The 27911-nt window shown below is 47.5% G+C and overlaps 1 protein-coding gene across 3 annotated transcripts in view; it reads right to left on the reverse strand.

The window, feature by feature from the left end:
• The window catches only part of PHACTR3 (phosphatase and actin regulator 3), a 173558-nt gene that overhangs the window by 113685 nt on the left and 31962 nt on the right, over positions 1-27911 (reverse strand). For 2 of the 3 annotated variants that reach the window (XM_040331571.1, XM_040331572.1), the window contains exons 2-5: positions 13191-13355; positions 9524-9601; positions 3129-3296; positions 980-1165 (exon numbers count right to left, since the gene is read on the reverse strand). In XM_040331571.1, coding sequence (XP_040187505.1) covers positions 980-1165; positions 3129-3296; positions 9524-9601; positions 13191-13355 — 597 coding nt within the window. Of the gene's footprint in view, positions 1-979; positions 1166-3128; positions 3297-9523; positions 9602-13190; positions 13356-20993; positions 21214-27911 lie in introns of those variants that run through there. The other variant, XM_040331573.1, reaches the window with a different exon arrangement.

Here is a 27911-nt window from a genome sequence, read left to right on the forward strand (position 1 = left end):
TAAAAACTTTTTCAAAGAAAAGGTGAAGCTAAAGTAGCTTGCCATTGTGTCTGCATCCTGATCTTACAGTCAGAAGTTTTACATTTTCTCTAACTCTCCAAACAATATTTTATTTTTTTGTCTGTAACATCATTGGAAAAAGATTTTTCACCAATTCCTATATTCACCCAGAAACAATTCCAAAAGTGTTGTCTTGTATTTGGAAGCAACATAAATAAATAAAATACCCTGAGCCTTCCTCGAAATAAAAAGGCAATGTTGCAGCAGCCTTGGCGGGAAGGAGGGTTAGTGGTGGCTAATTATTTCAAATACTTTATAGTGGGACAACTTGTTTTTGCTCATCGCTGGCTAACAACCCCCATTTGATTATGCTGCTGTGTCCCTGAAGTGGCCATTGTGGGTTCTTATAAGGCCTTAACCTGTGTAAGCTGCAGGCCCCGTCAAGGCTCTCTGTGTACTGCAGTCCTAACTATGAATTTTAAAGTCTCCTCAATGGGAGCACAGGAGTGCTAATTAATAGATAGGGGGCAGGTGATCACCTGACCATGCCCATACCTATAGTTGGTCTAGCAAAAAAGAGCACTGGAAAAACAAAAGAAATGCAAGAGTGGAACCAAACATGCCTACCAAACCAAAAAAACCAAAACACCACCAAACTAAAGGCGGACCACATCAACCTGGGTCAGCTAGTCCAAAAATGACAATGCATAATTAACTGTTGGTGGTAGATCTGTGGAGGCACTTTATTCCACTCCTGAAACGCATCTCCATCCCAACTTATGCCTCATGTAAAGTCCCAACCCTATCCCCCCCCCCTTTTTGGGACCCTTCGATGAGCTGAAATCGTTATACCACCTGCCAAATATCCATCTGTTTCCCTACCTACAATTATACTGACATATAATCACACACATAGGTTGGACTTGATGGACTTGTGTCTTTTTTCAACCTCATCTACTATGTAACTATGTTCTCTTACCTGTTATAGACTGGTTAGCCCACGTGCATGTCTTAGGCTGGGTCAATGGAAGTAGCGGGGGGCTGTTGAGGAGCGTTGTGTTTCTCTCTGGAGATGGAGACTCTAGAGATTCGGTGAGAAGTAAGGCTTGTAATGTCTTCTCCACAGAGTCCTTCAGCTCTTCTTCCAACGTCATCTGCACTTTACCTTAGGTGATAATAAAATAAACGTGAGAAAATGACCCATATCAGGCTCTGTGACAACTGTGAGATTCTTGTTATTCTCTTTAAAGTGTACTATTTATATATTCCTATGGAAAGTCCACTAGGGGGCCAGTGACACCAACAATGAGGTGTCTGCAGTCCCATCGTGGACTTTCCAGAGGAATATATGAATAATGTACTTCAGAGATGGGAAATAAGAATGAATAGGCTGCATGTTACCTGACCTTAGATAATTCCACCTCTGCTTACATATTTTTTTTATTATTATTGGAAAAACCAACTTTATTGAAAGGAAATGTACATATTTCAACAAGTTTAGATACATATGTCAAATAAAATAATAAGAAACACAATCATCTTGGTCATATCGATTCAAGCACAGCAAACAGGTTAAACAACATATTTATATGGCAATACTTGGTTTCGGCAGAATATAGAACACTATAAAAAGGTTAGGTGAAACCGTTGCCTAGTGGTATATCACTGGGGGGGGGGGGGGGTTGTTCCAATCAGCATATGCACTTACTTCATAAGTACAGGTCTCGCCATCTTCCAACCACCTATCCTATACTCTGGAATACTTAAGTGGACACCCACTCAACCATGTGAGTTGTTAAATGTTGTACCTTCATTAAATGGATTTTGCTTCTAATCCCCTTGTGGAGGCTTCCATTTGTGGATGGACATTTTGGGCCAGATCCACGTACCTCAGCGCATATATAGGCCGGCGTAGCGTATCTCAGATACACTACAGCCGCCGTAACTTAAAGCGGAGGTTCCTTATCCACAAAGAATTTGCGCCGTAAGTTACGGCGGCGTAGTGTAAATGTGTCGGCGTAAGGGTGCGAAATTCAAATGACTAAGATGAGGCCGTGTTTTATGTTAATTCAACTTGACCCCACGTAAATGACGTTTTTTCTTAACGGGGCATGCGCCGTCCGTGGGGGTATCCCAGTGCACATGCTCCAAAATCACGTTGCAAATAGTCAATGCTTTCGACGTGAACGTAATTTACGCAAAGCCCTATTCGCGAACGTTTTACGTAAATGACGTAAACAACGGAAAATTTGACGCTGGCCCGACGTCCATACTTAACATTGCGTACGCCTCATAGAGCAGGGGTAACTATACGCCGGAAAAAGCCTTACGCAAACGACGTAAAATAATGCGCCGGGCGGACGTACGTTCTGAGAATCGGCGTATCTAGCTAATTTGTAAAGAGTGGAAATGAGTTCCATGCCCAATATAATATTCCGGACAGGGGGGTGTCTAGTGAGGCAGAGAGACCCCGTAAACTGGGTCTGTAGCGCATGGCGAAGCTGTAAATATCTGAATAGTAGGTGGTTTGGAAGGGAAAATTCATCTTTAAGTGACTGGAACGTTTTAGGCCCTGAAGTGGTCATGACTTGGTGAAGGTAGATCACGTCATATGTGGCACAAATTGTAGGTTCCGGGATGGTGCGCAGTTTCGGCATGTGGCCGTTGAGCCATAAAGGAGTGTGGGAGTGGATCTGACCAATGTTGTGTATTATTAAGGTTAATCACCTTACCCATTGATAATGCATTATACCGGGGGGGGGGGGGGGGTCGTTGATTTGTTTGCCCCCCTCGTAGAATGACTTGAATAGGAGTATAGGCTGGATGGCTAGAGCCAGTGGAAACCAGAGATCTATACCGCTGTAATCCGGGAGGGAGGTTCCTCCCATGGACGTAAGATTTTAAGGGATAGGCCAAACTAGTTTGTGTCTACTATGTCCCCATACAAAAGAGTTCAAAATAGATTCCATCTTCTTAAAGAATGTATATACAGTCCAAAACTAGCCACTGATGAGTAAAACACACAGCTCTAGCATAACACTCACACTCATCAATCTTTTGAAATCCTGGCAAATCCGGCCCTTTAACCAAATAAAAATCAGTTGGAAATGTTTTGTCTTTCACAGTACCTGCGTCCTCTTCTACTTGCTGGTCCTCATCCAGGGAGCTGAAATTTGCTGCGGATAAGATCTCTTGCAGGGTCTCGTCAGCGGAAGGCGATGGGCTTGTGGGAGAGGGGAAATCACTATAGTCCTCAGTCGTGGTATCCTCTGATGGGCTATCTTTAAGATCAGGATCTGAACAATAGACATTCAAATGAGGAAGCACAACTGTCACAAATAGGACAGACGTTATACAGGCAGCTTCATCTGCCTTCAGATCATTAATGCTAATTGTAAATGACCTTCACGTTGTTACAAGTTGAAAAGACACATGTTCAAAAACTCCCCAAAAACGTCACTTTCTCAAAGCGAACAGCTGAGAGGAAGTCAAAAAATAGGTACAGTATATTCCTCCAGTAACAAAGACTGCATTTGTGTCTTTTATAGTGACCTTAAAGTGGAAGTAAACTCTCCTATCGTTTTCAGCAAAAGAAGCTGCACTTTTCCCGACTTGTTCATTTCCCGACTTAATTGGGGTGGGGGTGGGTCAGCCACGCCTCGTGACCATTGACCTCTGCCGTATGGGGGGAGGTCCCTATTCCAATTCTTAAGTCCTAGTCTTATTCTCCAAGGGGAAACCATAACCCCAACCTTGACCCCTAACCCCTAACCATAACTCTGTTGTTGCCCGTTGCAGCCAATCTGGTAGCAGATTTTATTCTGTAACCCTCCACTAGGAGAATGAAGCTTGAAATATGATTGGCTTCTATGAGCTGAATGTCCTCACTTCGCTGCTCTAAAATAAATAGTTTAGTCAGACCCTGCCCATAAACGGATGCATTTTCCGCATTAAAATGCATTTCAAGTAGAAATTCAATCCTTTAGGACTAGTTCTCATCCATTCATTAGCTTAGAGCATTTTTTAAATCAAGGACCTGCTGCATTTTCATTCATTATGCATGTCCAATGAAAACAAATGGAAATGCACAGAAATGATTGTATGATGCGTGTGTGTGTTTTTTTTTTTTATTTAATACATCACCATGAAAATTTCCTATTATGAATGTTTCTCCCACACTTTGTATAATGAAAAAAAAAAATAATGTAGAGAAATGCACAAAGATACAAATAAACACACACAAGGCATTTGAAAGGGCCTTGTGTCTTTTCACCAAATATCAAATAATACAGACTGTAATATTACCAATCCTCCACAAGAGGGCAGCATTCACCAAGAAATAACATACGCCAGCTATTAATGTGATGTGAATACAGAACAGAGAGAGATTCAAAGAGTGGGCCAGATTCATGAAGCACTTACACCGTTTTTTTGGTAGATGCACGGCGTAAGTGCAGATTTGCGCCGTACCCAGAGAACCAGATTACGCCTCCAAATAGACTTCATCGCCTCAGTGTAACCTTTTCACGCCGGCGCGGCGTTGGCGCAGATTTACGCTGGTCGGATCTGGCGCGGCCATGGTTTTTGTGTTTTAAATATGCAAATGAGGTTTTTGGGCCGATTCATCAACTTAAGCTTGACCGGCGCAGGCTACTCCCGGTGAGCGGAGCTGAAATTTCCGGTGCAAAGTTACACTTCATAAAAGCAGGGGTAACTTTGCACCAAACTTGCAGAGGTCAGCTGGAGAGCAGCTAAAGCAGCAGCGTTACAAACGACCTGAGCAACAACACTTGCTGGACAACACATAGAGGCGGTCCCCATGTTGGGAGAGGCCCTCAATAATTACAGCCCTCTCCTCTGGGCTGAAATTGGTCATCCGCCCACCTGAGGATTCCTCATCAGCCATAACTGCCCCACCACAATGCAAACGACCTAGCTTAGAAAAAAAAAGCTTCAGTACATTTGCACCTGCAGGGCGGAAGTCTGGGCTGATTCATGGACTGGGCTTTGGTAGTGGGTCGGCGTAGCTCAGGGATCACGCCGGGGCGCAGTTCTGAGCATGTGCAGATTGGGGCATTTACCCCTGGATGTCACTGAGCATGTGCGGTCTAAGATGCGCGCCGGCGTGACCCCTGCGCCACGGTCGGCACTTCATTAGCATAGGGTGACTCCCAGTTGGCCTTACGCCGTCTAAAATCCGCCCCGCTGGGGCATCGTAGACAAAAAAAGTTTCTTGAATCACCTAACTGCCTCTCCACGCTGGACCGGTGTAGTCTAAAAATGATGCACCACGCCGGTGCAAATCTGCACCATTGTTCATGAATCTGGCCCAGTATGTTCAAGTGTATGCCTCTGGAGTAAGCACTTTTAGCAGCTGATTTAACCACTTCCATACTGGGCACTTATACACCTTCCTGCCCAGACCAATTTTCAGCTTTCAGGGCTGTTGCACTTTGAATGACAATTGCGCGGTCATGCTACACTGTAACCAAACTAAATTTTTATTATTTTGTTCCCACAAATAGAGATTTCTTTTGGTGGTATTTGATCACCTCTGGGATATTTATTTTCTGAAAAAAAAAAAAAAAAAAACGACCGAAAATTTTAAAAAACAAATGCTTTTTTTTTTGTTTCCGTTACAAAACTTTGTAAATAAGTATTTTTTCTCCTTCACTGATGGGCACTGATGGGGCTGCACTGACAGGCACTGATAAGGCGGCACTGATGGGCACCGATGAGGTGGCACCAATGAGGTGGCACTGATGAGGTGGAATTGATGGGCGCTGATGATGGGCACTAATATGCAGCACTGATGGGGCACTAATAGGCGGCACTGATGGGCACTGATAGGCGGCACGGATGGGCACAGATAGGCAGCACGGATGGGCACAGATAGGTGGCACGGATGGGCACAGATAGGCGGCATGGATGTACTGTAATATATTGTACTGATGGATGCCAATCCGTGCCAAACAATGCCTGCCAATCAGTGATGCCCATTGTGGGCACTGATTGGCATCCATTGTGGGCACTGATTGGCATCCATTGTGGACACTGACTGGCATCCCTGGTGGTCTAGGGTGGCATACCTGGTGGTGGGCATCCCTGGTGGTCTGGTGGCATCCCTGGTGGTCTAGTGTGGGCATCCTCAGGGGGGGCTGCGCTGATAATCGATCAGCACGAACCCCCCTTGTCAGAGGAGCAGCCGATTGGCTCTCCTCTACTCGCGTCTGACAGACACGAGTTAGGAAAAGCCGATCACGACTCTTCTTGTTTACATTGTGATCAGCGGTGATTGGACACGGCTGATCACATGGTAAAGAGTCTCCGTCAGAGACTCTTTACCTAGATCGGTGTTGCGGGGTGTCAGACTGACAGACCGACACCCCGCAACAACGATCGGCAGGGGCGCGTAGCGGCTCAATATCCTGAAGACGTCATATGACATCCAGTCAGGATATTGAAACCATTTTGCCGCCGTCATTTTGTAATAGGGCAGGCGGCAAGTGGTTAAATCATAAATTATAGGCCATAACAGGCCTTGGCGAAATCATTCACAAGGGTGGGGGGGCTGGAGGGTCTTCCAGATTCTGATAAGCCCCCCACCCGCAGAGCCCCACAACCACTGGCCAGGGTTGTGGGGAAAAGGCCCTTGTCCCCAAAGCACACCCCCCATATTTAGGGCATGTGGCCTGGTATGGTTCAGAAGGGGGGTGCCTGCTTGTCCCCTCCCTTTCCTGATCTGTCGGGCTGCATGCTTGGATAAGGGTCTAGTATGGATTTTTTTGGGGGGGGCTGCACCATTTTTTTTTTTTGGCGTGGGGTTCCCCTTAAAATCCATACCAGACCTGAAAGGGCCTGGTATGGATTGGGGGGGACCCCACGCTGTTTTTTTTGCCCCATGCTTATTTTTACATTCAGCCGTCAGTGGGGAAGCCCGCTGACAGCTGATGACTCATTGGATGTTAAGGAGGCGGTGGCCTGCTTCCTAGCCTGCTGCTTAACCAACCAGCTATATGCAGCTTGTAAAAGAGAAAAAAATGCATCAAAAATGCATATGCAACCGCAGAGATGTGAACCTAGGGCACTGTAAAGTTTTGAGTTCCCCTCATTCTCTGTCTCGATGACAGTGGTAACCAGGACAAATCCCCAGCAGGGATACAGACAGCGCTAAAAACTGGACCTTTCCCTATACTATAAAAAAAATTGTACTTACAAGTGTTTAACAAGTTCACTTTAAGAGGAGGAGGGGGGGGGGTCAGCCTTTGCGTATTCCTAAATATCTTGGAAGCGGGAATGGACTCCATAGCCAAGAACGGAGCCATGAAATGACAGGGTAGCTAAACTGGCATATCAGTGAGCTGCATGTGGGCGGGAATACAAAACTGCATGTTAAAAGCTCCCACGTAATATCCTTGTGATTCAGCAAGAGAACAGCAGCAAATAATTGGAGCGGCGTGACTGTACAGCCCAGTGAGCTTTGCAGGATTCCTCTTAACTCAACACAGTCGGCTTTGTGTTTACATGCTTACTGAGAGAGCATGGAGTCACAAAGACCTTTGTGTTCTGCACATTATGGAGGAAGAAAATTGAAGGGTTTCTCCAACTATATCTATAATATAAATCCATTGCTTTCAGATCTCCCCAGTCGCCAGGAACAACCTCTGGGTAATAGGATCCCTCCCTGGAAAAAAAACAACTCACATGGAACATTTCCTACAGTCACAATGAAATCCGTGTTTTAGTATTTTATATTACATTAGTTATTTATATAAAATAAACAAGAAAATCTGCACTAATACATAAAAGCAGCTAGCAATAAGGAACGATCAGGGGCGGACTGACAACTCATGGGGCCCCCGGGGCAATAGAAGATTATGGGGCCCCCGGGCTTACAGATGGCCACCACGCCAGGAGACAGTACAGAGGCGGGGCAGCTAAAATCGCTGGATTTTCACATCAAAAGCATGTCGGTTTCGGACATATCGGGGACAGATGTAAAAAAAAACATAGGGCCAGATTCAGGTACAAATGCGGCGGCGTAACGTATCGTCTTTACGTTACACCGCCGCAAGTATTTCTCGTAAGTGCTTGATTCACAAAGCACTTGAGTATAAACTTGCGGCGGAATAACGTAAAGACGTCCGGCGCAAGCCCGCCTAATTCAAATGGGGCGTGTACCATTTAAATTACAGTCACAAAATATTCCAACTGCACACCTTCCAGGAAAATGGCCAATAAGTAAAAGGGTGCTGAAACGATCACCAGCTGGGAACCGGAAAGCAAATCATGTACACATGTTCGCCAGCACACCAAGGATCATTGAAAAAACGTCCAAAAATTTAATGCATAATAGCGATCCAAAAAGCAACGTTTCGAGGTCACGCAGGACCTCTTCGTCAGGCAGAGGTCCTGCGTGACCTCGAAACGTTGCTTTTTGGATCGCTATTATGCATTAAATTTTTGGACGTTTTTTCAATGATCCTTGGTGTGCTGGCGAATATGTGTACATGTATACCATTTAAATTAGGCGCGCTCCCCGACATGCTTTGCGCAAAATTACGGCACCCCGACGTGTTTGTGAATGGCGACATGCGTAACGTACTTACGCCGAAAAAAATATATATAAAATTAGACGCGGGAACGACGGCCATACTTTAACATGGCTGGTGTAAAGTTAAGCCATGAAAAAGATGGCCTAACTTTGCGACGGGAAAAAACGACGTAACGCACGCGAGTAGCTTCGTGGATCGGCGTAAAAGCTAATTTGCATACCGGACGCTGGAAAACGACGCAAACTCCACCCAGCGGCGGCCGAAGTATTGCAGCCTAAGCGTACGAAGCCGTAAGCCTGTCGGATCTTAGCCAAAATCCGTCGTATCTTTGTTTGTGAATCACAAATTAAGATACGACGCGGTAAATTTGAAAATACGCCAGAGTATCAGTAGATACTCCGGCGTATTTCTTCTGTGAATCTGGCCCATAGATCACATTAATGTACTTGTGGATATAGTAATTGGGGTTCTTTGAGCCCAGAAAGTTATTTCAAGGGTTCCTCTGTGTTGAAAGGGTTAAGAAAGGCTTCCCTAAACCCTGCATTCTGTACATAGCGCACCCTGAACATTGCACATAGCACACTCCTGAAACCTGCACTCTGTATGTAGCAAACCCCAGATACAACCAGCCCTGTGAGGACAACCATAATGCTCATGTGGCCCCCAATGAAATAGAGTTTAACACTCCTGATCTAAATGTTTAGGCATTTGCTTATCCAGTGTACCTATTATAAAGATGTTGGACTATAGGCTCCTTGGTGACACTCCTACTGCAGATCTGTTTTCAGTTATCAACTGATGTGTGGCAAGACCGTGTAAGAACAGATTCCAGCCAATCACACCAGCTGTATAGTAAAATAATCGAATGATTTCTGAAAAAATTCCACCACTCAACCAAAGGTTATTTTATAGCTCTGTAAACGGTCTGTTGTTGCCAATTGGCTCAAACTTTGCTGGTGGCACCTTACCTCTATCTACAATCTCTATCAGTCCTTTTCTAAAAATCTCCTCACGGTTCTGCTTGGCACTGCTCTTCTTATCCAGACCTGGAGGAGACAAAAATACTTGACTGTATTTCCAAACACATCATGTGCAGAACACTGTAGTTAATAATAATATTCCAAATTAAAGTATAAAGGCACAACAGTTTTTTTAGTTTTGGATAGACTAAAGCAGGGGTGCCCAACCAGTGGCCTCATGTGGCCCGCGGAGCCGCGACCTCCTGCTCTGGGATTGTGGGTTGGCAAGCCCAGATCACGGTTTGCCGATCTGCCGTCCCAGAGCATCAGTTTTGTGAATGAAGCCAGTGGTAACGTAAGCAAGCGACATAAGCTGATGCTTACTGTGTAGCACTGGCTCCTGTCATAGGCGGAGTGATGCCAAATGCACTTTGCCTGGGGCCACAACAGCCAGTGATACCTGAATGGAATTTATTATAAATGTATTTATTTAGTTTATTACTAAAATCACAGGGCTAGATTCAGGTACGGCGGCGCTTCTTTAGGTCGGCGTAGCGCATCCCCTTTGCACTACGCCGACGTAAGATAGTGAGGCAAGTACTGTATTCACAAAGCACTTGCCTCCTAAGTTACGGCATAGCGCAAATGGCCCGGCGTACCATCGGCTGCGCCATCTTTTTGGTGGTTTATCTTTACGCCTGAAATCGCCTTACGTAAACGGCGTATCTTACATGCGACGGCCGTGCGTACGTTCGTGAATAGGCGTATCTTGATCATTTGCATATCCTCGGCGTAAATCGACGTACACGCCCCTAGCGGCCAGCGTAAATATGCAGCTAAGATACAGCGGCGTAGGAGACTTACGCCGGTCGTATCTTAGCAAGATTTAAGCGTATCTCAGTTTGAGAATACGCTTAAAGATACAACGGCGCGGATTCGGACTTACGACGGCGTATCTAGTGATACGCCGTCGTAAGTCTTTGTGAATCTAGCCCACAGTGTATAAATTGACATATCTGTTCTGCAGTGGTTACTGGTGGTTACTGGGCTGCTTTCAAACTGATCCGCAGGTGCAGCGTGGCGCACTTGTGGGTTAGCTGCTTTGAGCCATAGACTTCTGTTTTTTACCTGTGGGCTTGGTCCCGTTTCAGAAAAAGTGCACCACACCTGCAACATATAATAGAATTCTACGGCAAAGTGCAACTTACCCGCAGCCGCAGGAAAGCCACAGGTGCAGTGTGGGTAAACCAAATTGCATCAGTGTGAAAGCAGCCTTAGGACCCTTTTCACGCGATCGGTCTGACCCTCCTTTCATCCATATGGAGCAGCAGATGTAAACGATCTTGTGTCCCTTCCATCTGTGCTGATTGGATCAGAGGGCCCGTAGAGTAGAGTGGGCTGTGTTTGTGTCCTCCTTCTATATGCAGAGTGGACACAAGCCTGTCATCCACCTGCTCCGCTCCTTATGGCCCGCGACGGTTAAGTGGCCCTCGCTCATCAAAAGGTTGGGCACCCCTGGACTAGAGTATAGAGGAACTAGAACCTATGTCAGGTTTTTGTTGGTGTCTGTTAGGGAGATTCACCATCTCTATTTATGCTGCTTAGCAGTATCACCAATAGTCAGTGGCGGCCCGTCCATAGAGGACGCATGGGTGCCGCTTCCCCTATCCATGTGTCCGGCCCCCTGATCTACATATCAGTGGGTCCGGACCATAGATTCCAATGTGGGGTGGGTGTTTTTTGAAGCACCTGATGGGCTCAAAACGCCGATCATTGCATTCTGAGCAAACCCAGTTGTGTGACCATAGCGAATACATTTTTGTTAATATCACACTAAAGTTCCTCCCCGCCAATCAGGAGGCAGGTCTGTGAGACCTGTTTCCTGATTGGCCAAAGCATCAGGCAATCTTACTGGAAAAAGAGACACGTGGCGGAGGAAGCTGGAGGAGCGGACACTGGAGCCGCCGCCCGCACTTCAGGAAAGGAGGAGCGGACACCACATCCCTGCCACACAAGCGGGTAAGTGTCGGACCACCCGCGCAGGAGAGGTTTCAGTGCCGTGCCACGCTGCAGGGAGGGTGTTGTTTGTTTGCCCCCCCCCCCCCCCCAAAAGAAGAACCCACCAGCTGCCACTGCCAAAATCTGAAATTCTGGACTGTCACAGAACAGGAATAGATAAGGAATTTTCCAATGGGGACACTAGTTCTGGTGAAAACCAGGGACTCCCTCACTTTGAAGGCATTTCCATTCACTTCCTGTTTTGGCATTAGAACAGGAAATGAAGGGAAATCTCCCCAATGGGACACAGATGGCAAAGAAATAAATAAAAAATTAAACATATAGGTGCAGGAGAGATGGGGGTTACAAGTGTAGATGCGCTTTATGTTCTTCAGATAAGGTGAGTGCATTGCCATATAACAACCGTTCTCACTAATGTATGTACAAATCCACACGTTCAGGAAGAGGGAGTGCTCAGATGTCTACCTGTCTCCGAGAAAAACAACAGCAACCGTTGGAAAAAGTTTATTCCCTCCAGGTAATTCTCGCCCTCTTGCTTGGCCAGGGGACACCATGGAGGGCCTATGTACATACAGCTGTTTATGGATATTACAGGTAATTGGATGAACAACCTTTTAGGCCTGAAGGCACAACTGTAAAAACCTTTTTCCCTCTGCAATCCACTACTCTCTTTGTTGGAAGGAACAGCAAAGGTCAGGGCCGATCCTAGGCAGGGTGCACGGGGTGCTCCGCACCCAGGCGCCACAGAGGTGGGGGTGCCGAAGCTCCAAAGTGCTCCCCTCCCTCCTCCTTGTCTGTGTCCAGAGGCAGAGCGCATGTAGCGGTTGCTGCGGTTCCCCATGCCGCTTGCTCTTTCCGCTGGCAACTGACAAGAGCGCATACCTCCCGTTGTCCCCGGAATCCAGGCTGGGTACCACAGAGGAGCCTTATACTGGAACACATTCCGGCACTAGGCTCCACTAATTAATTCTGTCCGGTGTGCATGGAGCAGTCTCCTGTCTGCCCCGCCCCCTCTGCGTGTGTCGGCTCTTCGTGATGAGAGGCTTCTGGGTTGGCCAGAGCTGCTGCCAATCATCCCGTGCACTCCCAGAAATGCTCTCCTAGTGCCACCCTCCAAGTAACCAAAGATGCCACTTATGCCCTGCCCCCTGTAATTTTCTACTGCTCCCAGCGCGCCCGAGCTAGAGGGATCTATTGGACAAGTACTGATCTATGGGGACACCTGATGTGGGGGGCTCTGATGGAGACACCTGCTGTGGGGGGGCTCTGATGGGGCACACCTGCTGTGGGGGGCTCTGATGGGGGACACTAATGAAGACTTCTTAGGGGAGCATCTCTGTGTTCGTAGCCATAGAAACATGTGTAAAGGGGAGGAGTTAGTAAGATGACAACGCCCATGTGGGGGAGCGCCAGAAATATTTCTGCGTCTGTGACCCTAGGATCGGCCCTGGCGAAGGTTACATGCACTATTTCCTCCAATGTGTAATATTATCAGTAGTTCCGCATTGTCTGTGAGACCTGAAGGGGCCAATTAAGGGTCATCTGTTCTATCTTACATTGTAGCCTTATAGAATGGGAAGACGACTGGTGGATAGAGAACAGCTACACATAATCCTATATAGAATGTTGATAGATAAATAGATCGATTCGCTCCTACCTGCAGGCGAATGTTTGAGCTTGTCGCTTTTCTTTTTCCTCCATTTCCACGGTTTAAAAATCCGGCCCAGCGTGGCCAGCTTGCTGTTCCTCCTGGCAGGGGGAGTCCGCATGCCCGACACGAGATGATATTCCGTCCGCAGGGCCGGGGACTGAGCCATTTCCTCTGTGTGACAAGGAAGAAAGACATACAATATTTACCACATTACCAGAGGCGATTCAGTTTGCATGCGTTGCGCTATACAAGTCATTCATTCATTCATTCATACTCACAAGAGCATCTGTTCACTAAACCCAATGGGTTGTGATAAGGGACAACCAAACCCACCCAAGAGCAGCATGAAAACCACCCTACTGATCAGGAATTCATGTGCTTCTGAGTTGCCTTCATCATCACTAAAAAAGTTGCACTATATTTTTATTTTTTATTTTGTTCATTTTTTTGTGGTTGAACTAGATGCACCTTTGTCTTTTTTCAACCTGACTAACTATGTAATTGAGCTGCTCCTAATTTACTGGCAACCAAGGCCACCATCAGGAATTATGGGGCCCCTTACACAGCTTCAGGCATGGGCCCCCTGAAGCAGAGAACCAGGGGGGGGGGGGGTGCTGCCGCCTGAAATTGAGCAGCGGGGGGCTGCCGCGAATTGAGAGGTGGGGGGGGGGGGCCTTTACAAAAAAAAGAATAAAAAAAGAAAACTATATTAAAAAAAGGGGGGTTAGCTCTGGGCCCTTTAATTAAAATAAATAAAAAATATAAAAAAATTAAATTTTTTAAAAAGGGGGGTTGCCATCTGGGGCCCTGGGGACCTCTGGGCCCTTTAATCATTTTTTTTTTTTATAAAAAAAAATTACAAAAAAGGGGGGTTGCCATCCGGGACCTCTGGGCCCTTTAATAAAAAATAAATAAAAAATACATATATAAAAAAAAAAAACATAAAAAAAAAAGGGGGGGGTTGCCATCCTGCCATCCAGGGCCCTGGGGACCTCTGGGCCCTTTAATAAAAAAATAAATAAAAAAATATATACACAAAAATAAAAAATAAACATTTATAAAAAAAAGGGTGTTTGCCACATGGGGCCCTGGGGACCTCTGAGCCCTTTAATAAAAACATATATATATAGAAAAAAAAAGAAATAAAATAATATAAAAAAATATATATATTTTTTTTTTATAAAAAAAAAGGGGGGTTGCCATCCGGGGGCCCTGGGGACCTATGGGCCCTTTAATAATAATAAAAAATGTTTTAAAAACATTGGCCCTTTAATGAAAAATAAAATACAAATATATTTAAAAAAATATTTTTTTTATATAAAAAAATCAATAAAAAATAAGGGGGGGGGGTTGCCACCTGGGGCCCCCCGGACCTCTAAACAAAAAAAAATTGGCCCTTTTTTTTTTTTTTAAAGAGGGTTGCCATCCGGGCCCCTGGGACCTCCAGGCCACTTACAGGTGTACTGCCTGTACCCCCCTGATGGCAGCCCTGCTGGCAACATCAATTTGTCAAAAAATTGTGTTATAGCGGGGAGACCGAAAAATAAAAACTGCTTTGGTAATGCTAATGTAAGAATGATTCATACAGCGGCGAAAATTATTATTTGATCCCCTGCAGATTTTGCAAGTTTGCCTACTTGCAAAGAAATGAAGGGTCTATAATTGTTATCTTTTAAATGATAGAGACAGAATATCAACCAATAATCCAGAAATAAACACACAATACAAATGTTATAAATTGATTTGCTGTCCAGTGAGTAAAATAAGTATTTGCTCCCCAAGAAAAACATGACCTTGTATTTTGTTGAGAAACCCTTGTTGGCAAGCGCAGAGGTAAGACGTTTCTTGTAGTTGGTGACCAGGTTTGCACACATCTCAGGAGGGGTTTTGGTCCACTCTTCTTTACAGATCTTCTCTAAATCCTTACAGCGGAGGTTCACCCAAAAAATGTTTTAAAAGCCAGCAGCTACAAATACTGCAGCTGCTTACTTTTAAAAAATGGACACTTACCTGTCCAGCGCGCCCCGCCACCATCCTCGGTGAGGGAATCAGGAAGTGAAGCGTTGCGGCTTCACTGCCCGGTTCCCTACTGTGCATGTGGTGTGGCACACCATCATTGGTCCCCGCTCTCTCCAGGGACCAGTGTGTTTCCCAGGAGACAGCGAGTCTATGCCCGGAAGTGGGTGAAAATACCCGTCTTAGACAGGTATCTGTACCCCCTCCCCCTGAAAGGTGCCAAATGTGACACCGGAGGGAGGGGGGGGGTTAGGGTTCCGAAAAGCAGAAGTTCCATTTTTGGGTGGAACTCCACTTTAAGGTTTCTTGGCTGTCGTTTGGCAACTTGAAGTTTCAGCTCCCTCCATAAGATTTCTATAGAATTAAGAGAGACTGGAGACTGGCTAGGCCACGCCGTGACCTTAATGTGCCCATGATAAAAAAATGATAGACCCTTCATTTCTTTGTAAGTGGGCAAACTTACGAAATCTGCAGGGGATCAAATAATCATTTTCCCCTACTGTATATGCCATTTTTACATTTTGCCCACAACTCCAATTTAAAGCCCAACTCTGGGATAAAATTCAACCCTCCCACCCTTCTCTATCTGATCTCTGGAATGAAAAAAAAGCACCAAAACGTGTCAATGTGCATTAAAACACACAACAAAAACACACAAAAAATTGCTGATGCAGATGCAAAGGAACGTGTCCTTTCCCCCAGGACCCCCAATCATTTATCTTGATATTTTCCCATCTATTTGAAGCAATATTCACTTTGTACATAGGGAAAACCTAAGAGATGTGGCCCTATGGAGTCCTTTCCGGCCATGCTAAGGGTTAACAAACTAGTGGCTCAACACCTTCCCATATTTTATGTGTCAGAATTGGTGATCGATTTCAGAAAACCACCAGCCGTTGTTAAAAGGCCAGATTGCGTCTACATAATAACACGCTCATTTGTCATAAAACTGAGGTTGGAAAAAAAAATCAGCAGATTTTAAACAAGGCTCGGCCGCCGCATTAATAATGAATCGGGCCTGAACGCAACTAACACAGTTATCTATTATGTATGCGGACGGCCCATCTCCAGGGCTGTAGTGTCTGCATAGATTGTGCAGTCTTGCTGGAAATTTGTTAAACAACTGGGGGGCCGTGTATGCCCCCCCCAATCATTCCCCTGGACCATTCCCCTCCCCCCCACATTCCCCTGTACCACTCTTCCCACCCCCTGCCCCCCACATTCCCCTGTACCACTAGATATTATAAGGAATGTATAGAACAGGAAGCACAGCTCTGATCTCCATATTATAAGGAATGTATAGAACAGGAAGCACAGCTCTGATCTCCATATTATAAGGAATGTATAGAACAGGAAGCACAGCTCTGATCTCCATATTATAAGGAATGTATAGAACAGGAAGCACAGCTCTGATCTCCATATTATAAGGAATGTATAGAACAGGAAGCACAGCTCTGATCTCCATATTATAAGGAATGTATAGAACAGGAAGCACAGCTCTGATCTCCATATTATGAGAAATGTATAGAGCAGGAAGCACAGCTCTGATCTCCATATTATAAGGAATGTATAGAACAGGAAGCACAGCTCTGATCTCCATATTATAAGGAATGTATAGAACAGGAAGCACAGCTCTGATCTCCATATTATGAGAAATGTATAGAGCAGGAAGCACAGCTCTGATCTCTATATTTTAAGTGTAAAGGTAGGGATGTTGGCGCTGCCTGGGTAGACACCTGTCCACTGAGCACCCTATGAGTGTTCTGCCTGCTAGGGGCAGCGGTAACAGGATGTCTAGTGACCCCAATATGAGTGGTGCAGTCCCTAGTCACCTGGATGGGGCCGTAGGTAGGTATAGGCCCCAATGACCTGTTGGGATTGCTATGGGCGGGCACTGTGTTCTGGTGGCTGGGCTGCAGCTCTCTAGTGCTGTGTAGAATATATAGCCTTATGCACAGGACCATGCACTCTACAGAACGGTGTGATACCAGTCAGTGAGGTGTGTGGGATACCCTTGTATCACAGGGTATATTGCTGAATAGCAAAAGGAGGACTGTGCCTCTAAACAACACCCTATAAATCACACAGACAAAATATAAATAAAATATATAAATGGATCAAGCAGGTGCCCAGACAACTACCTTCTGTAAAGAGACCCCTGTAGGGAAAAGCCTTACATAAAAAACATATATCATAAAACTTAATCCGGCACCTAAAAGCAAATGGTGCTAAATTGCAGATATCTATAATAAAATATACCACATAAGTCCATACAGTATGATATAATTTCCGGCTGCAATGATAGTGTATGGGCTGCTGCCCCCTATAGGAGAGAAATCTACACCAGTGATCTCTATATTATAAGGAATGTATAGAACAGGAAGCACAGCTCTGATCTTCATATTATAAGGAATGTATAGAACAGGAAGCACAGCTCTGATCTTCATATTATAAGGAATGTATAGAACAGGAAGCACAGCTCTGATCTCCATATTATAAGGAATGTATAGAACAGGAAGCACAGCTCTGATCTCCATATTATGAGAAATGTATAGAGCAGGAAGCACAGCTCTGATCTCTATATTTTAAGTGTAAAGGTAGGGATGTTGGCGCTGCCTGGGTAGACACCTGTCCACTGAGCACCCTATGAGTGTTCTGCCTGCTAGGGGCAGCGGTAACAGGATGTCTAGTGACCCCAATATGAGTGGTGCAGTCCCTAGTCACCTGGATGGGGCCGTAGGTAGGTATAGGCCCCAATGACCTGTTGGGATTGCTATGGGCGGGCACTGTGTTCTGGTGGCTGGGCTGCAGCTCTCTAGTGCTGTGTAGAATATATAGCCTTATGCACAGGACCATGCACTCTACAGAACGGTGTGATACCAGTCAGTGAGGTGTGTGGGATACCCTTGTATCACAGGGTATATTGCTGAATAGCAAAAGGAGGACTGTGCCTCTAAACAACACCCTATAAATCACACAGACAAAATATAAATAAAAAATATAAATGGATCAAGCAGGTGCCCAGACAACTACCTTCTGTAAAGAGACCCCTGTAGGGAAAAGCCTTACATAAAAAACATATATCATAAAACTTAATCCGGCACCTAAAAGCAAATGGTGCTAAATTGCAGATATCTATAATAAAATATACCACATAAGTCCATACAGTATGATATAAGTTCCGGCTGCAATGATAGTGTATGGGCTGCTGCCCCCTATAGGAGAGAAATCTACACCAGTGATCTCTATATTATAAGGAATGTATAGAACAGGAAGCACAGCTCTGATCTTCATATTATAAGGAATGTATAGAACAGGAAGCACAGCTCTGATCTTCATATTATAAGGAATGTATAGAACAGGAAGCACAGCTCTGATCTCCATATTATAAGGAATGTATAGAACAGGAAGCACAGCTCTGATCTCCATATTATAAGGAATGTATAGAACAGGAAGCACAGCTCTGATCTCCATATTATAAGGAATGTATAGAACAGGAAGCACAGCTCTGATCTCTATATTATAAGGAATGTATACAACAGGAAGCACAGCTCTGATCTCTATATTATAAGGAATGTATACAACAGGAAGCACAGCTCTGATCTCTATATTATAAGGAATGTATAGAACAGGAAGCACAGCTCTGATCTCTATATTATAAGGAATGTATAGAACAGGAAGCACAGCTCTGATCTCCATATTATAAGGAATGTATAGAACAGGAAGCACAGCTCTGATCTCCATATTATAAGGAATGTATAGAACAGGAAGCACAGCTCTGATCTCTATATTATAAGGAATGTATACAACAGGAAGCACAGCTCTGATCTCTATATTATAAGGAATGTATAGAACAGGAAGCACAGCTCTGATCTCCATATTATAATGAATGTATAGAACAGGAAGCACAGCTCTGATCTCCACAATATAAGATACTGCAGGAAGCACAGCTCTGATCTCCACAATACAAGATACTGCAGGAAGCACAGCTCCACATAATACGATATTGTATGTTTAGAACCAGAAGCATAGCTCTCCAATAGAAACATGTAAAACAGGGAAAGAGGAATTAAATCACCCCTTTAATCAGTTAATAAATTTGTATTAGAAACTATTGAGTTTCTCACAATACAGCATTAGACTTCAAACCTGTACTGAGAAAATCTATAGCCTGCCACTGTCCCCCCTTCTTTTGGAAATGATAGTTACTTGCCTATCAAACTTATCCAAAGGTTTCAATACTTTCAGAGTCACCAAAAGAAGAGTTTAGCACTTCACACCGCACACCTGTTCTAGGAAAGTGTTATGTAGTGACATTAGAGAGCCAGGCAGCTAGCAATTTCAGAAGGGCATAAAGAAAAGTCAGACAACATATTGTTTTTACTAAGGGGTTCCCTTAAAGTGTGCAATTGTAATTTGTTTATCCAATAAAAAGTAGTAACTACGTTTTCACACTACCCATAAGTATCATGTCATGGTACAACACTACTGCTAAGGAGGGGTAATACATGAGAGAAGTGGGGGCACTAGAGAGAATGAGAGAGGGTGGGTGAATGGTTGGCAGGAAAGAAAGAAAGAAAGAAAGAAAAAAAAGAAAGAAAGAAAGAAATAAAGAAAGAAAGAAAGAAAGAAAGAAAGAAAGAAAGAAAGAAAGAAAGAAAGAAAGAAAAGAGGGGAGAATTAGAAAGGAGAGAGAGAGAAAGAAAGAAATACAAAAAGAGGGTGAGAGGATGGATGGTTGGCTGGCAGGAAAGGAAGAAAGAAAGGAGAGAGAATATAAAAAAATGGGGGGTGAGAGAGGATGGATGAATGGTTGGTTGGGAGGAAAGAAAGAAAGAAAAAAAAGGGGGGGGGAGGATGGATGAATGGTTGGTTGGGAGGAAAGAAAGAAAGAAAAAAAAGGGGGGGAGAGGATGGATGAATGGTTGGCAGGGAGGAAAGAAAGAAAGAAAGAAAGAAAGAAAGAAAGAAAGAAAGAAAGAAAGAAAGAAAGAAAGAAAGAAAAAAAGAAAAAAAGGGGGGAGGTGGGAGAGGATGGATGAATGGCTGGCTGGGAGGAAAGAATGAAGTGATAAAGAGAAATAAAGAACGAAAGATGGGGAAGGGAGAGAGAGGTGGAAGAGAGAGGAAGGGGGGAAGAGGGAGAACATCCAATAGGAGAAAAGGGGGATTAGAGAGAGAAAATGAAAGAAGAAAAGATGAGAGGGAGGGAGAATGAGAGAGAGATAGAGAGAGAGATGGTGGCATGAGAACAGAGAAAGAAAGAAAGAAGGAGAATGAGAAAGGATGGATGGCTAGGAGGAAAGAAAAAAGGAGAGAAAGAAAGAAAAAAAGAAAGAAAGAAAGAGAAAAAAGGGGGGGTGAGAGGATGGATGAATGGTTGGCTGGGAGGAAAGAGAGAACGAAAGATGGGGAAGGGAGAGAGAGAGAGAACATACAATAAGAGAAAAGGGGGATTAGAGAGAGAGAGAGATGGTGGCGTGAAAGACAGAGAAAGAAAGAAAGAAAAGAGGAAAGACTAATAAAGTGAAAAGTTTGAGATGAGAGAGAAAAAAAGAAACAAACAGAAAAAAAAAAGGGAAAGAATGGAAGTGAGTGGGGGGGGGGGGGGGGAGTCGCTGTGTTGAGCCCCATGCCATGGCGGTGATCTGATGGGAAGATGTGATAAATGCGGAGGACACAATACAAGGGTGATGATGATAGAGAAGTTGGTATGCAGAGTAGAGATGGGACGTCTTCTCTCTCTTCCCTGACCTTGGACATTCCGGCATCCCGTGTGATCGGAGGACTCACCTTCACAGCTCCCCGGAATGCCACCAACCGACCATCCCCGGAGCCCCGTGTGACCAGAGCCCGGCACTCCGCTCACTCAGTGATCCGGACATCCCGGGGAAGGAGATCTCCATGCTACACCGGGCTCTGCCTACACCCTCCGACAGCCGTCCGCGGAGCTCGTCCCATCCTGCAGAATCATTTATTTCCCGGAGCTGTCAGCGGAGTGCTGCAAGATCCCCTATAGAGGAGACTACGGGCTGTGTGAGGAGGAGGAGGGGACTCCGGAGATGAGTCATCCCACCACCACCAGGAGGAGCTCCTCCACCATCCTCACCTGTCCTCATCACTGTCCTCATCCTCACTGTCCTCATCACTGTCCCCATCATCCTCATCACTGTCCTCATCTTCCTCCTCCTCACTGTCCTCATCATCCTCATCACTGTCCTCATCTTCCTCCTCCTCACTGTCCCCATCATCCTCATCACTGTCCTCATCTTCCTCCTCCTCACTGTCCTCATCATCCTCATCACTGTCCTCATCTTCCTCCTCACTGTCCTCATCATCCTCATCACTGTCCTCATCCACATCACTGTCCTCATCATCCTCATCACTGTCCTCATCTTCCTCCTCCTCACTGTCCTCATCTTCCTCCTCACTGTCCTCATCTTCCTCCTCACTGTCCTCATCATCCTCCTCACTGTCCTCATCATCATCACTGTCCCCATCCTCCTCACTGTCCTCATCCTCCTCACTGTCCTCATCCTCCTCCTCACTGTCCTCATCATCATCCTCACTGTCCTCATCCTCCTCACTGTCCTCATCACTGTCCCCATCCTCCTCCTCACTGTCCTCATCATCATCCTCACTGTCCTCATCATCCTCCTCACTGTCCCCATCCTCCTCACTGTCCTCATCATCCTCCTCACTGTCCTCATCATCCTCCTTACTGTCCTCATCATCCTCCTCACTGTCCTCATCATCATCATCCTCACTGTCCTCATCATCATCATCACTGTCCCCATCCTCCTCACTGTCCTCATCCTCCTCACTGTCCTCATCACTGTCCCCATCCTCCTCCTCACTGTCCTCATCATCATCCTCACTGTCCTCATCCTCCTCACTGTCCTCATCACTGTCCCCATCCTCCTCCTCACTGTCCTCATCATCATCCTCACTGTCCTCATCATCCTCCTCACTGTCCCCATCCTCCTCACTGTCCTCATCCTCCTCACTGTCCTCATCACTGTCCCCATCCTCCTCCTCACTGTCCTCATCATCCTCCTCACTGTCCTCATCATCATCCTCACTGTCCTCATCCACATCACTGTCCTCATCATCCTCGTCACTGTCCTCATCATCATCCTCACTGTCCTCATCCACATCACTGTCCTCATCCACATCACTGTCCCCATCCTCCTCACTGTCCTCATCCTCCTCCTCACTGTCCTCATCACTGTCCCCATCCTCCTCCTCACTGTCCTCATCATCCTCCTCACTGTCCTCATCTTCCTCCTCACTGTCCTCATCCTCCTCCTCACTGTCCTCATCCTCCTCCTCACTGTCCTCATCCTCCTCCTCACTGTCCTCATCATCCTCCTCACTGTCCCCATCATCCTCCTCACTGTATTCATCATCCTCCTCCCTGTCCTCATCTTCCTCCTCACTGTCCCCATCATCCTCCTCACTGTCCTCATCTTCCTCCTCCCTGTCCTCATCTTCCTCCTCACTGTCCTCATCCACATCACTGTCCCCATCCTCCTCACTGTCCTCATCATCCTCCTCACTGTCCTCATCCACATCACTGTCCTCATCCACATCACTGTCCTCATCATCCTCCTCACTGTCCCCATCATCCTCACTGTCCCCATCCTCCTCACTGTCATCATCCTCCTCACTGTCATCATCCTCCTCACTGTCCTCATCCACATCACTGTCCCCATCCTCCTCACTGTCCTCATCCACATCACTGTCCCCACCCTCCTCACTGTCATCATCCTCCTCACTGTCCTCATCCACATCACTGTCCCCACCCTCCTCACTGTCATCATCCTCCTCACTGTCCTCATCCACATCACTGTCCCCATCCTCCTCACTGTCCTCATCATCCTCCTCACTGTCCTCATCCACATCACTGTCCCCATCATCCTCCTCACTGTCCTCATCCTCCTCACTGTCCCCATCCTCATCACTGTCCTCATCCACATCACTGTCCCCATCCTCCTCACTGTCCTCATCATCCTCCTCACTGTCCTCATCCTCCTCACTGTCCCCATCCTCCTCACTGTCCTCATCCTCCTCCTCACTGTCCTCATCCACATCACTGTCCCTATCATCCTCCTCGCTGTCATCATCCTCCTCACTGTCCCCATCATCCTCCTCACTGTCCTCATCATCCTCCTCACTGTCCCCATCATCCTCCTCACTGTCATCATCATCCTCCTCCTCACTGTCATCATCCTCCTCACTGTCCTCATCCACATCACTGTCCCCATCATCCTCCTCACTGTCCTCATCATCCTCCTCACTGTCCCCATCATCCTCCTCACTGTCCTCATCATCCTCACTGTCCCCATCATCCTCCTCACTGTCCTCATCATCCTCCTCACTGTCCCTATCATCCTCCTCACTGTCCTCATCATCCTCCTCACTGTCCTCATCATCCTCCTCACTGTCCCCATCATCCTCCTTACTGTCATCATCATCCTCCTCACTGTCCTCATCATCCTCCTCACTGTCCCCATCCACATCACTGTCCTCATCATCCTCCTCACTGTCCCCATCATCCTCCTCACTGTCCCCATCATCCTCCTCACTGTCCCCATCATCCTCCTCACTGTCCTCATCATCCTCCTCACTGTCCCCATCATCCTCCTCACTGTCCTCATCATCCTCCTCACTGTCCCCATCATCCTCCTCACTGTCCTCATCATCCTCCTCACTGTCCCCATCATCCTCCTCACTGTCCCCATCATCCTCCTCACTGTCCTGATCATCATCCTCACTGTCCCCATCATCCTCCTCACTGTCCTGATCATCATCCTCACTGTCCTCATCATCCTCCTCACTGTCCTCATCATCCTCACTGTCCTCATCATCCTCCTTAATGTCCTCATCATCCTCCTCACTGTCCTCATCCTCCTCCTCACTGTCCTCATCCTCCTCCTCACTGTCCTCATCCTCCTCCTCACTGTCCTCATCATCCTCCTCACTGTCCCCATCATCCTCCTCACTGTCCTCATCATCCTCCTCACTGTCCTCATCATCCTCCTCACTGTCCTCATCAGCCTCCTCACCACTGTCCCCATCATCCTCCTCACTGTCCCCATCATCCTCCTCACTGTCCCCATCATCCTCCTCACTGTCCCCATCCTCCTCCTCACTGTCCCCATCCTCCTCCTCCTCACTGTCCTCATCATCCTTCTCACTGTCCTCATCCTCCTCCTCACTGTCCTCATCCTCCTCCTCACTGTCCTCATCATCCTCCTCACTGTCCCTTATCCTCCTCCTCACTGTCCTCATCATCCTCCTCACTGTCCTCATCATCCTCCTCACTGTCCTCATCATCCTTCTCACTGTCCTCATCATCCTCCTCACTGTCCCCATTCTCCTCCTCACTGTCATCATCCTCACTGTCCCCATCATCCTCCTCACTGTCCTCATCATCCTCATCCTCCTATGGTCCTTGCTTTGTGCTAGTGGTGCAACGAATCACAGTTGATCGGTGATCCGAACAGGTCACCCCCTTCGGATCGGCACACACTGTGATCCGCGGATTGCCGCGGCTCCGGAGCTAGGCCGAAGCCGCGGCCTTTCCTAACGTTATGGCCGCTGCTTCGGCCTAGCTCCAGAGCTGCGGCCATCTTGGTACACCCGGCAGCGGCCCTCCTCTGTTTACACCCACAGAGGAGCCCGCACTCGTGGGACACACCGCTGGGAGTGTGTGTACTACCTGAGGGGGGGTGTCTTGCCCAAGGGGGGGGTGTCTGCCGGTACTACCTGGGAGGGGGGGGGTCTCTGTACTGAGAGGAAGGGGGGGTCTCTGTACTGAGAGGAGGGGGGGTCTCTGTACTGAGAGGAGGGGGGGTTTCTGTACTGAGAGGAGGGGGGGTCTCTGTACTGAGAGGAGGGGGGTCTCTGTACTGAGAGGAGGGGGGGGTTTCTGTACTGAGAGGAGGGGGGGTCTCTGTACTGAGAGGAGGGGGGGGGTCTCTGTACTGAGAGGAGGGGGGGTCTCTGTACTGAGAGGAGGGGGGGTCTCTGTACTGAGAGGAGGGGGGGTTTCTGTACTGAGAGGAGGGGGTGTCTCTGTACTGAGAGGAGGGGGGTCTCTGTACTGAGAGGAGGGGGGGTTTCTGTACTGAGAGGGGGGTCTCTGTACTGGGAGGAGGGGGGTCTCTGTACTGAGAGGAGGGGGGGGGGTTTCTGTACTGAGAGGAGGGGGGGTCTCTGTACTGAGAGGAGGGGGGTCTCTGTACTGAGAGGAGGGGGGGTTTCTGTACTGAAAGGAGGGGGGTCTCTGTACTAAGAGGGGGGGCTTCTGTACTGAGAGGAGGGGGGGTCTCTGTACTGAGAGGAGGGGGGTCTCTGTACTGAGAGGAGGGGGGGGTCTCTGTACTGAGAGGAGGGGGGGTTTCTGTACTGAAAGGAGGGGGGGTCTCTATACTAAGAGGGGGGGTCTCTGTACTGAGAGGAGGAGGGGTCTCTGTACTGAGAGGAGGGGGGGTCTCTGTACTAAGAGGGGGGGTCTCTGTACTGAGAGGAGGGGGGTCTCTGTACTGAGAGGAGGGGGGGGTCTCTGTACTGAGAGGAGGGGGGGTTTCTGTACTGAGAGGAGGGGGGGTTTCTGTACTGAGAGGAGGGGGGGGTCTCTGTACTGAGAGGAGGGGGGGTCTCTGTACTGAGAGGAGGGGGGGTTTCTGTACTGAGAGGGGGGTCTCTGTACTGAGAGGAGGGGGGGTCTCTGTACTGAGAGGAGGGGGGTCTCTGTACTGAGAGGAGGGGGGGTCTCTGTACTGAGAGGAGGGGGGGTTTCTGTACTGAAAGGAGGGGGGTCTCTGTACTAAGAGGGGGGGTCTCTGTACTGAGAGGAGGGGGGTCTCTGTACTGAGAGGAGGGGGGGTCTCTGTACTGAGAGGAGGGGGGGTTTCTGTACTGAAAGGAGGGGGGTCTCTGTACTAAGAGGGGGGGTTTCTGTACTGAGAGGAAGGGGGGTCTCTGTACTGAGAGGAGGGGGGTCTCTGTACTGAGAGGAGGGGGGGTTTCTGTACTGAAAGGAGGGGGGGTCTCTATACTAAGAGGGGGGGGTCTCTGTACTGAGAGGAGGAGGGGTCTCTGTACTGAGAGGAGGGGGGTCTCTGTACTAAGAGGGGGGGGTCTCTGTACTGAGAGGAGGGGGGTCTCTGTACTGAGAGGAGGGGGGTCTCTGTACTGAGAGGAGGGGGGGCCTCTGTACTGAGAGGGGGGTCTCTGTACTGAGAGGGGGGGTCTCTGTACTGAGAGGAGGGGGGGTCTCTGTACTGAGAGGAGGGGGGGTCTCTGTACTAAGAGGGGGGGTCTCTGTACTGAGAGGAGGGGGGTCTCTGTACTGAGAGGAGGGGGGTCTCTGTACTGAGAGGAGGGGGGGGCCTCTGTACTGAGAGGAAGGGGGGGTCTCTGTACTGAGAGGAGGGGGGTCTCTGTACTGAGAGGAGGGGGGTCTCTGTACTGAGAGGAGGGGGGGCCTCTGTACTGAGAGGGGGGGTCTCTGTACTGAGAGGAGGGGGGGTCTGTACTGATGCGGGTGACACCATTTTATTCTGCACTGGGTGACACCACTGCAGTGGGGGAGATGTGGATATTACAGTGGGGGGGGGGGAGATGTGGATATTACAGTGGGGGGGGGATGTGGATATTACAGTGGGGGGGGGAGATGTGGATATTACAGTGGGGGGGGGGAGATGTGGATATTACAGTGGGGGGGGGGGGGGGAGATGTGGATATTACAGTGGGGGGGGGGATGTGGATATTACAGTGGGGGGGGGAGATGTGGATATTACAGTGGGGGGGGGGAGATGTGGATATTACAGTGGGGGGGGTTGGATATTACAGTGGGGGGGGGGGAGATGTGCATATTACAGTGGGGGGGGTGTGGATATTACAGTGGGGGGGGGGGTGTGGATATTACAGTGGGGGGGGGGAGATGTGCGTATTACAGTGGGGGAAATTTTTTTTTTTTGCTGATCCGAAAAATGATCCGATCCGTGACTCCTGATCCGAGGAACGATCCGAACCGTGAGTTTTTTGATCCGTTGCACCCCTACTTTGTGCACTGGTCCAAATCACTTGGTGGAGGGGAGATTATGGTGGGGGGTTGTTTTTTCGGGGTTGGACTTGGCCCCGTAGTTCCAGTGAAGGAAACTATCTAGGCATCAGCATACCAAGACATTCATGCTCCCAACTTTGTGGGAACAGTTTGGAGACGACCCCTTCCTCTTCCAACGTGATTGCACATCAGTTTACAAAGCAAGGTCCATAAAGACATGGATGAGCGAATTTGGGGTGGAGGAAGTGACTGGCCTGCACAGAGTCCTGACCTCAACCCAATAGAACACCTTTGGGATGAAATAGAGAGGAGACTGTGAGCCAGGCTTTCTTGTCCAACATCAGTGCCTGACCTCACCAATGCTCTTCTGGAATAATGGTCATTCATTCCCATAGACACACTCCTAAACCTTGTGAACGGCCTTCCCAGAAGAGGTGAAGCGGTTGTAGCTGCAAAGGGGGGGGCAACTCAGTATTGAACCCTACGGACTAAGACTGGGATGCCATTAAAGTCCATATGCGTGTAAAGGCAGGTGTCACAATACTTTTGGTAATATAGAGCACACAAGGCCTAGCACACCGCATGGGTTGGGTTTTTTTTTCATTAAGATTCTGATAAGGGGAAAATCCCCCAAC

The sequence above is a fragment of the Rana temporaria genome, chromosome 12 (assembly GCF_905171775.1).
Source record: "Rana temporaria chromosome 12, aRanTem1.1, whole genome shotgun sequence".
NCBI classification, from domain to species: Eukaryota; Metazoa; Chordata; class Amphibia; order Anura; family Ranidae; genus Rana; species Rana temporaria.